Raw genomic sequence first — 11,444 nt, 5'->3', positions numbered from 1 at the left:
TAGAGCTTAACTATGGGCAACCGATGATTTATATGACTGTGCCTTTATTGTTTCGTTTAAATAAAAAGAGTTCTAAAAAAAACCACAAAAATAGGCAAAATTAACTCGCAATTAAAAAACTACAACAAAAAAACGGTGGTAAAAACATGGCTTTTTCACAGGTCTGGCTGATCCTTAAAGCTGGGAAGAGTGTGAACTTAGCAAACATTTTGCTGATGACATTCACAAGAAAAATAGCCCACATACTTTCGTAAGAAGCTAATTAAATAAATAAAAATTTACACTTTGCCTATTTTCTCTATATCTTCCAGGGGAAAACTCAAAATCCAGGGTACTTTTAGAATCCACAACATGAGGGGAAAAAGAGCAAATTTGGCCTAGGTATCTTATCTAGAGAAAAATTATGAAGGCTTAAGCACAAACTATCCCAAACATCAAGAAGGGGCTCAGCAGTGGGGGTGGGGAGCACGGGTAGCCTCATCACTTGGAATATCACAATAATCCCAAGCACCAGTGTTCATTTCACAAATTTCCACAATAGGTTGATGTAGATGTATTCTTCATTTTATTTTCACTCTTCATGTGCATCCGATATATCAAATGCGATATATAGCCAACACATGTTTTGTCTAAGGTAGATATACCAACAACTTCTTCAGGGCTAATGATTCAATAGTAAACATGACAAAGAGTGTCCTGCAGCACACCTTTTCGTGTATTTCACATTTCTTTTAGGTTGTTCACTATTAATCAATTTTGCGTGCAGCACCCGTGAATGGTGCGCCGTTCCTTTCACACAAGGGCATAATAGTTCTGAAAGGTGGTGGCCTGCTGTGTATTTCGAAATGAATACTCATCCGCCATAGTAATCCAAGTTTCATCATGTTTATTTCTTTCATTTTAACCTTATCTTGTCCTTTTTTATCCAAACATCACGTCAAAAGATGAAATTCGTGGCATTTTTTGATTGTTAAACTCAATGTATTGCCCATCCAGGCCTATACATGAATATCTCGAATTTCCAAACATCCACCAGATTCTGTACTTTTTCTTTACTCAATGCATTTCGGTTTTTATAAACCTTCCTCATGAGTATCTACAATTGTAAAAATATATATATTACCATCACTTAACATATAAACCCCACCAAAACAATAAATGTTCAATGTATCAATTTCCATTACACAACAGACCCACTTTCCCCTTAAACACCACTCCATAATCCCCAAACTAATCTCCAACTTCAACATACAAAATGTGCAGTCCATTGTGTGTAACCTCCTGTGTTACTCTCCAACTTCTCCCTGTTTTCTTGAGAAACAAGTGCTGTTTAACCTCCGTCCCCTTAATCAACCACCCGTCGGAAAACATCCCTCATCAACCTCAAACCTTCTGTGCCCGATTTACCAAAGTTTCCCTTCCTCGCCATTCCTTGCCTATACCCGGTTTAAACACCTTTATCATCCCCTTAGCGTACCTGGTGTAAAATCTCACAGCACATCACCCCCTCCAACCTGTTGTTGTGTGTACAAGAAATCGTATAGTAGCTCTCAAAATCCGCGCGTGAATTTTGGTGGAGTACTCCGTGAAGTAATGCATGATTGCGGAAAATAAACTTGGATGATTTGGACTGAAAGACACTAACTTTGATATGGGTTGGCAGCTATGTTAAATAATACAGATTTTGAGAGGTACTAAACAATTTCTTGCACACGCAACAACAGTTTGTTTAGTATTGAATCATTAGCCTGATTAAGTAGTTGATATATCCGTTGGTATATCGACCATAGATGAAACCTGTGTTGGCTACATATCGCATTTGATGTATTGTAGGCACTTGAGAGTGAAAATAAGAAGAAGAATATATCTACATCAAACAATTGTGGAAATTTGTGAACTGAACACTGGTGCTCGGGATTATTGTGATTCTATGGGGCAAAAGTTTTTTTCACCTAACTAAAAGCATAGAATGGCAGCTTTGTATCCCTGGAGTAACACGTTGGACTTTTTGCTTGAATATCTTATGCAATTAAGCGCAGACAATACCATGCCACAACCTCGTTGTTTTGGATTATTAAATATGTTATTATCTCTCTTCAACTACATTCAGTTGAGTATAAAAGAAAATTAAAGCCTTTCTTTCAAGTAGTTATCACTATTATGAACATACAGAATGAGCAACAAAAGCAGACATAAAATAATTTAATTCAGTGTGTGTGATCCATGCACAGGTCAAATCAGGGCCGGACTGAACATAGAGGGAACCAGGTATTTTCCCGGTAGTGCTGGAAAGGTAGGGACCGGTTTTGGACAGATGGGGCCGGATTTGCAGCACAGCTGCAATATTGGCCCCCTGTACCAAAAGAAGCAGCGTTTCCCACCAGACAACCACCAACCACCCTCCCTTTCCCTGTCCGACTTAATTGCCCGGGCTTGTTTGTGTTCCCAGTCCGGCCCTGGGTCAAATGGACAAAAACACAGCAATTCACAGACATCCTGAGTTGGCCACTCACATATCCTCCTGTGTCGAATTTACATCCAAAACTCTGCATGTGGCCTAAGAATCTGTGCACAAAACTTGGAGCGGTCTACAAAACTGGACCCAACGCTCCCTCCAAACGTGTCCTACACATCTGAGAACATTTGTTTCAGATAAGGCCTCCAGAAATTACACAACTCTGCTGATGAGGTCTTTATAACTAGATTAATGATCCAGATGAGGGATGGGTGATGCTTATACCGAAATTACAACTCAATTGTTTTTGCTGATTAATACTGGTCGTTATACATACCACACTATATTAAGGCTCCTTGTAATTTTGTCAGCCTACATAACTTTGTTACGGTCATTGCACTTGAAAATCACAATGTTCCACCCCCAGTTGTTTGATAACATTTTACACTTCGCCTCACATCTTCTATTCCTAATGAAGATTGTGTTCGAACAACTGCAGATTTATCTGGCTTCTTTGAACAGACAAACGACTCTTTCAGGATATCTAAAGCACTACTCATTTTTTCTGTCCATTTCTAGTAAACAGTCTATACGGCAGAATATTAGACTTTCTTTCAATAATACCCCCCTCCCTAGCAGCAGCTCTGTGATATCTCTAATGAGGAGTGTACTGAAGATCACCGTACCGAGAAACAATTTGGTGGAATCACACTTACAACCAACGTTTAACAGAACAAACTCAATTCACCAACAGTCTTCAACTTCTGTTGCAGTCACATCCAAATCCAATTTGTCAGCCTTACTGGTACCCCAAACTGTTTATTCTGTAACACTTTAATTAAGTTTTTGGCGAAGTTAAACAGATCGCACACACAGTCTGCTTATTGAGATTAAAATACACATTCCAAAATGTCAAGTAAGCCTCTGACCACGTTACTGCCGCCTACCATATAAACTGCAGCTCTAAGTCTTAGCAAACTCAACACATATACATACCAAAGGAAAGTTTTATTCAGGAATGGTTTGACAATGCTGTTGATTGTATTCAAGTAACTTATTTTCATGTCCACTTCAAATATAACATGAACAGATGCACCACATCATGCTCATACCTGAAGGGAACGGCCAGTGGTTAGTCTTCTTCGGAATTGCATTGTAAATAGAAACGTTAACGATACAATTTAGTTTTAGTCAATTTAACAGTGATTTGTATGCTTGTGTGAAGGTGGTCAGATACTTTCAGTTTGAATACAAAATTGTTTTGGGAAGATACTTGCCATATGGGCTTTTTTTATAAGCACTCTGCAGATTACCGCCACATGTTCTGTAAGGATCAACATGGAATGAACATTGCCTACACATTTGGGTTTTTTAACGTCTGATGCCCCCTTTAAGTTACTAGCCTTTAAGTTACTAACGTCATACCAAATGAAGAATGCAATACCTCATCCTACATCAGTATTAAGAGGATTGTCATTTTTATAGACACTGTCCACTGGAAAAAAAGGACTAGAAAATATGAACTGAAAAGGTGTCTACAATGGTGCTTTAAATATTACCCACAAGTAAATAAAAGGTTCTTTATTTAAGTTTGATACTTTTCTTAATCCCAGCCCGAATGCCAGATAGTTCTCCAGAATATCGTTGCTCTTCTTTCCGAACTTCACGGACCTGACCCTTACGGCGAATCTTGGCGCGGCGAAACTTTTCGCGGTGCTTGACTCTAGGATTGCGGTCAATCTTCTTCCTCTTGGGGGTTAGTCCTTTGTTCTTTGCAATTTGATATGTGATTGCTCGCTTGGCATCTGGGGCAAAGTCTTCTGCTTCGGCCTCGTCTTCCTCAGCAAGGCTATCCACCTTGTTTCTCTTGCGCCTTACCTTCTTCTCCATATCATTGTAGTATTGCAAGGCAGCTTCGTCGTCTAGATCAGAATTGTCTACTTGGTCTGTTGCAGTCACCTTGAGAGCAGTTTTCTTAGAAGGCTTGTGTTTTTTCTTTTGTAACAAGTTGGCAGGGTTGCTTATAGCAGATTTGGAGACATTCGCGAGCGGATCTTTTTCATTTACAACTCTATTAAGAAGCAGATCCATTTCTGAAGACAGTCGATGATCTACAACCCCCAGGTCATTGATGAGGTTTCTGTAGGAAACCAGCCTTTCGATGACAGGGTGCCCTTGAACTGGAATTCTCTTTGCTTTGAGAACTAGATAGAAACTAATGTTTGTGCAATAGTTCAAATAAAGTTGATACTTGGTTAGAATGTAGTCGCTGCCTGTGCCAGGTGCGATTAATCCCTTTTTCACCATCTGAACAAGTGGCTTTAAGTCTTTTTCAAGTTCTGTTAACTTAGCCTTCAGATCTTCAAGAAGTTCCGTTAATTCCGGTGACTCCTTTTTTAGCATCTTCAGTTTTTCCTTCTCAGACATTTTCTTCAAATTCTTTTCAATCTTTTGACCAGCGGGTTTTTCCTTCTGTGGGAAGGCCTGCAGGAAGTCAAGGCCATAGTCGTCCTCGTCGAGATGCCCAGCCAACCGTTTCTGGATACGATGGGCCTCTGCTTCCTCCTCCTCAGCCTCCGCGTCTTCTTCCTCCTGGCTCACACCTTTTTTCTTGCGGTCGCGGCCCACATAATCTGTGTCATAGTACAACTTCTTTCTCTGTCCCCAGGCCAGCTCACTGGGCATCTCGTCATGAGGTCTCTCTTCCAGGTCACTTCCCATGGACTCCCGTTCGTCGGCATCATCTTCCTTGAGTCTCGCTGCTTTGCCACGACTGAGCTTTTTCTTGAGTCCAGTAGGTAGCTCCAGAGGCAGGTCTTCTTCTAAGTCACTCGCCGCAGAGTCGGACTCGTCTTCATCATCCTCAGTTTCAAGCGCCATCACTTCATCATCGTCAGACATCGCATCATCACTCTGAAGTTGGACCCCAGCTGCAAGAAGGCTGGCAGTTCTGTCGTCATGGAACTTGTCCACATTGTCAAGATAATACTGAGAAGAAGTGTCCCTGGAAGACGGCACCACTGCATGTGCATCAGAGTTATCATTGTCTTCTTGTTCCTTGCGGACTTTAGGGACTCGAGACCTCTTGGGTTTAGCCATTGGGAATTGCTCCGTGGAAACAAATTACTGCGACTTAGTTCCCATGTGCACGAACGCCGCAAGTATGAACTATTATGGTGCGACGGAAGTAAAGTTTGGGCGGAAGTACCGATGATTGGTTTAGCGCGGACGACAGCCTGAACGTCTGTACGGACTTCTTCATTTCCAGCTCTGCGGCACAGCCCATAGATTTTTTAACAAAGTGAGCCGTCTTCTTGGAAATATTCTAGTTTTCAAACAAACGAATGAAAGTGGCTCAATAATACTACTGAATATTGAAAATTAAGGGCAATGTTTAAATAATATATTTGGTTCCAAAACATACTGCTTAACTACTTAGTTCCACAACATTTTTCATAAAATGTGGTAGTTTAGCAAGATCGCAAATTTCTTTTATCAATAGATGACATTTTAAAACGTTTTTAATCGGCGTCTGTAGAACATAATAAAATGCACTATATATAACATAGATGGCTGCCAAATTTACTTCCATGGTGATGTGTTGTTTTTGTCCTGCCCTCTTTTCATGTCTCTGAGAGGAAGTGAGACTGGCGTTCTTACGCAGCGTGGCGGTTTTAGTTTGAAAGGAGTCACAGAGGAGCAGCCATGTTTAAGTAAGTGGTGTTTTTCATGTGGGGGCCATCTCGGAGGTAGTTGTATTTCAATTAATTGACTAAACAACAAGTGCGATCATTAAAAAAAGAAAGGATATCTTCTGCGTGTCATATACACTAACTCGATTTTGTTTGAATACTAGAACTTCTTACGTAAAGTGCAGCCGCCTACTAGAGACTACGGTTGACGCTTGAAAATCGTGGTCCTGTGCAAGCATTACCGGTCTGGAAGGACCGACAGTGGTGGACATGCTATGCTGACACCTGGGCCGCTTTTGGTATCTGTGGGTCTGTCTTTCGGGCAGCTGCTCGTCGGCCCGCTCGTTCATCTTCCCTCTCGCTGTTCCTCTAGTCTTTCTCCTGTTCATAAAGACCGTTTGTATTAGTTATTGGTCAGTTTTTATTACTTTACGTCGCCTTTCCCTTTATTTCAATGGTTAGTGGCATCCCACTGTGACGAAATATTGGCTCGTCATTCCCCAGTGTATTTCCAATAGAATGGGCTACGGCGGCAGTTATCTTTCTATCCCTGTGGTGTGTTCTCTTTCGGTCCTATCTGACAGCTGTTAGTCCTTCCTCGACGTCGGTGGTTCTTCAGAGTCTCTGGTCTCATTGCATTGCCTGGGGGGCAGTACATTTCTCGGCTCTTCCAGCTCCTCCTCGGTGTTGATGGCTGTGCGGAGTCTTTCCTCTATGTTTATGAATTTAGAAGTCTGACACAGGAAGTTTAAGTGTGGCTGGAGCTTGGGTAGAGCTGGCGGAATGCTGTGCTGGGGCAATGCCTCCTACGGGCAGCTGGGCCTGGGTGGCACAGAAGATGAGATCGTTGCAGAGCCTAGGTCTTGCCCCTTCTTCCAAAACAGAAGGGTGGCAGATGTCGGCTGTGGTCGCAGGCACACCGTCTTTGTACTGGATGATGGCACAGTCTACACCTGTGGCTGCAACGACCTGGGGCAGTTGGGACACGAGAAAACGCGAAAGAAACCGGAACAGGTGTCAGCTCTGGATGCTCAGAATATCGTGGCAGTGGCATGCGGAGAAGCCCACACCTTAGCCCTGAACGACAGAGGCCAGGTGTTCGCCTGGGGACTATCTGCGGCAGGACAGCTTGGTTTCCAAGGCACAGAAGAGCCGGTTCGAGTCCCCAGAAACATTAAAAGCTTATCAGAGGTGCCTGTTGTACAGATCGCATGTGGTTGGTACCACTCCCTTGCGCTCACCAAGACCAGTGAAGTGTACTCCTGGGGCCAGAACAAGTACGGCCAGCTCGGTTTGGGCCCTGAACTCAGAAATCAGACTTCTCCGCAACTTGTCAAGTCGTTAGCGGGAATACCTTTTGCTCAGGTGGCTGCTGGGGGTGGTCACAGTTTTGCATTGACCTTGTCAGGGGCTATTTTCGGGTGGGGACGCAACAAGTTTGGACAGCTGGGCCTGAGTGATGAGGTTGATCGTTACGCCCCTGCCCTTCTGAAATCGCTGCGGTCACAGAAGCTCATCCATGTTTCATGCGGTGAAGACCACACCGCTGCCCTGACAAAAGAAGGTGGTGTGTTCACATTTGGAGCTGGGGGGTACGGCCAGTTGGGTCACAACTCCTCTAGCCATGAAGTGAACCCACGCAAGGTCTTTGAACTTATGGGAAGTGTGGTCACACAAGTTGCCTGTGGAAGACAACATACTCTAGCATTTGTTCCATCGTCTGGTCGAATCTATTCTTTTGGACTGGGTGGTAATGGTCAACTAGGGACTGGATCAACCAGCAACAGGAAGAGCCCCTTTACAGTGAAAGGAAATTGGATTCCATTTTCAGGATCATACCCAGCTTCAACAGAAAACAACGTATTTTGTGTAAAAAGAATTTATTCTGGTGGAGATCAAAGTTTTTCACACTATTCAGTTCCACCAAACATCTTGCCCCCGGATGACTTCAGAATTGTAGACCCTTGCCGACAAATTTGGACACTCAACGATACTCTTGTTGGGAGGTGGCTGACATTCTTGCCTGGTAGACTTCCTTCCGATGTATCTAATGAGATAGAAGGGATGTTTTCCTCCGCAGGCTGTCTAAATGGAAGTTTTCTTGCAGTTGGTAATGATGATCACTTCAAAACCAGTGCAAAATTCTCTGGGGTGGACATGACTGCAGCTCGGCTGTTATTTCACAAGCTCATCCACCCTGACAACCCGCAGATATCTCAGCAAGTGGCTGCCAGTTTGGAAAAGAACCTTCTACCAAAGCTAACTAGTTCCTTACCAGACGTCGAGGCCCTGAGATTGTATCTGACACTTCCAGAGTGTCCTCTTCTTACAAATGTAAATAACTTTTCAACATTGTCTATTCCGTTTGGATGTGCTCTGGTAAATCTTGAGAAAGCACCATTGAAAGTGCTTGAAAACTGGTGGTCCCTTTTTGAGCCACCCTTGTTTTTCAATGTAGTGCAGCTCTTTAAGGATGTTGTGGTTCATCTAATGAAACTTTCTAAAATTGGCATTCCTGTTTCCGAGAGACACCTCTTCAATAACTTTCTGCACACTGCTCTGAGGGTTTTGGAAGTTCTTCACAGAGTAAATGAAAAGGCAGGGCAGATTGTGCAGTATGACAAGTTCTATATTCATGAATTGCAAGATTTTATTGACATAAGGGATGACTATATTAACTGGATTCAGCATCAAGCTTTTCTAATGTTGCCTGATGCCCCCCTCACAATTTGCACATATCCTTTTGTTTTCGATGCCCAAGCAAAGACCACACTCCTGCAAACTGACGCTGTGCTCCAAATGCAGATGGCTGTTGACCAGGCTCACAGGCAAAACTTTTCATCATTTTTCCTTCCTGTTGTGGAGTCCGTGAACCCATGTCTCATTCTAATCGTGCGCCGAGACAACATTGTGCAAGATACTGTTGAGGTTCTAAGGAAAACAAAAAATATTGACTACAAAAAACCCATGAAGGTTATTTTTGTAGGGGAGGAAGCCGTTGATGCTGGTGGTGTCCGAAAGGAGTTTTTTCTCCTCATCATGAGAGAATTGCTCGACCCCAAATATGGAATGTTTAAATATTATGAAGAATCTCGGCTCATCTGGTTTTCTGATCAGACTTTTGAAGACAATGATTTGTTTCACTTGATCGGCGTTGTATGTGGACTAGCAATTTACAACTTCACCATCGTCGATCTCCATTTTCCTTTGGCACTGTACAAGAAACTGTTGAACAAGAAACCAACTTTGGATGATTTGAAAGAACTGATGCCAGATGTCGGCAGAAGCATGCAGCAACTGCTGGATTACCCAGAAGATGACATTGAGGAGACCTTTTGTCTGAATTTTGCCATCACTGTGGAATATTATGGTGCCACTGAAGTGAAAGAGCTGGTCGCCAATGGTGTCAATACTCCTGTTACTAATGATAATAGGCAAGAGTTTGTGGATGCATATGTCAACTATGTGTTCAATGTATCTGTCGCATCACAGTTTCATGCATTTTCTCAAGGCTTTCACAAGGTGTGTGGGGGTAAAGTACTACAGCTCTTCCAGCCCAATGAATTGCAGGCCATGGTAATCGGAAACACAAATTATGACTGGAAGGAGCTCGAAAAACATACAGAATACAAAGGCGACTATTGGGCAGAGCACCCAACAATTAAAATCTTTTGGGAAGTTTTCAATGAATTGCCGCTAGAAAAGAAAAAACAGTTTCTGCTGTTCATGACTGGGAGCGATCGTATCCCAATTCTTGGGATGAAAAGTCTGAAACTTGTTATACAGTCAACGGGGGGAGGGGAGGAGTACCTTCCAGTGGCCCACACATGCTTCAATCTCCTCGATCTTCCAAAATACAAAGACAAACCCACCTTGCAACGCAAGTTGATTCAAGCAATAGACCACTATGAAGGTTTCAATTTAGTCTAACTGTTTCGACCGAGTTTAGATGCTTATGGTGATTACTCATAAGGATGTGAACTCATTAAGAGAAGAACATTTCTAATGTTTTTTTCTTTTTGTGATTTTCTCAAAGTAACCAAGTTACAACCTTAATTTGAGGGGGCAAAAAGGTGTTGCGGTGATGGACACAAGTAATATAGTAAATAAATGCACATGCAGGAAAAAAATCCTAGTTTTTGCAGTAATGTATCAGTAGAACGATCTGGCAAATTTTGCCTAATTCAGTGAGTGGGACGAATTCCCCTTGCAAGTTTGGTGATCTTTTGGGCCATTTTTGTCCTTTTAAGCTTGGAACCCTCTTTAATTTTATATTCTTTTATTAATATGGTGGATTGAGGTTTGGATGTTGACAAGTATTTAAAATGTTATTTTTTAATATTACAGTTACAAAAAAATATATAGTTTCTGCAAAGGTATACAATTAGGATTGTAAAATGTGATCAAAACATGTTTTGCAAATTTGTGTCGTTTTTTATATGTTTGCTAGTGCATTTGTTTCTGAAGGTTAGGCGATTTGTTTCATGATAACTTTAAAGGTAAACCATTATCTTTGTGTTTTGTGGTGGGGAAGAGTACGCTCCTTTCAGATTCCCATGATCAGTTCACTCTCCTTACCTTATCTCATTTACATCAGTACGGACAGGAAGAGGCAGATCAAGGTACCAATCATCTTGTTCCCTCTGGTAAGTGCCTCCTTCACCACTGGTCACAAATGTAATTAAATGTCTGTGGAAGGGAACCTCTGAGGGTAGGGTTTATGACATAGCACTTACTTTTTAATGGTCAACAATTTACTATATTTGGAAACCCTTGGTTTTTCTTAAACAGTATTGTGAATGTGAAACCATTCATTAAAAGAAACAGTGTTTTATTTTTTATAATAAAAACCAGAAAAGAGAACACAAAAGAGAATCTTACACGGATGAAAATACAGACGAAAAAATATCTTTATTCATTGGTTGCTTTGTGGGCAAAAGGCAAAAAACAGTGGCATCGAGTGCTAGAATAATCTTTTGTGCTGACTAAAGTATAGTACAAATTAACCTCACTTACATTATATTCAGAAATAGCATGGTGATTTATAAACACAGCATATCATTATTTTATGATCTGTAAAATATGTTATAGACTTGGCGTGAAATAACAGAAATGTTATGATTGAAAAGACGTGCAAAAAAAGTGTTGGGAACGAGGTAGAGAGGAAGTTTGGAGCAGGTGAATGATAGTTGTCTGGTAGATATATTGGACTGGAAAAAGAACGACGAATGACAATCATCTCATGCAGAAAACATTTCACTCATTGTAAGAAATGGCGAACTAGAAATCAGTGGAAG

The 11,444-nt window shown here is 41.7% G+C and overlaps 2 protein-coding genes across 2 annotated transcripts; one reads left to right on the top strand and one right to left on the bottom strand.

The window, feature by feature from the left end:
- Nucleotides 1-3,273: 3,273 nt before the first annotated feature.
- On the bottom strand, nt 3,274-5,682 carry UTP3 (UTP3 small subunit processome component). The gene has a single exon (XM_086959937.1). The coding sequence runs from the start codon at nt 5,552-5,554 to the stop codon at nt 4,037-4,039; it is 1,518 nt and encodes a 505-aa protein (XP_086816063.1). The 5' UTR covers nt 5,555-5,682; the 3' UTR covers nt 3,274-4,036.
- Nucleotides 5,683-6,805: 1,123 nt separating this feature from the next.
- On the top strand, nt 6,806-11,005 carry HERC4 (HECT and RLD domain containing E3 ubiquitin protein ligase 4). Its single transcript, XM_086959936.1, has one exon. It carries the CDS (start codon nt 6,931-6,933, stop codon nt 10,075-10,077), a length of 3,147 nt encoding a protein of 1,048 aa, XP_086816062.1. The 5' UTR covers nt 6,806-6,930; the 3' UTR covers nt 10,078-11,005.
- The last annotated feature ends 439 nt before the right edge of the window (nt 11,006-11,444 follow it).

This window comes from Lissotriton vulgaris, chromosome 1_1, assembly GCF_964263255.1.
Source record: "Lissotriton vulgaris chromosome 1_1, aLisVul1.2, whole genome shotgun sequence".
Classification (NCBI taxonomy): Eukaryota; Metazoa; Chordata; class Amphibia; order Caudata; family Salamandridae; genus Lissotriton; species Lissotriton vulgaris.
Note: the sequence above shows the minus strand (reverse complement) of the source record. Positions and strands in the feature narration are given on the sequence as shown.

Bases quoted from the DNA above. Each gene is read 5' to 3' on its own strand.
- UTP3 (XM_086959937.1), bottom strand. From the start codon at position 5,554: ATGGCTAAACCCAAGAGGTCTCGAGTCCCTAAAGTCCGCAAGGAACAA.
- HERC4 (XM_086959936.1), top strand. From the start codon at position 6,931: ATGCTGTGCTGGGGCAATGCCTCCTACGGGCAGCTGGGCCTGGGTGGC.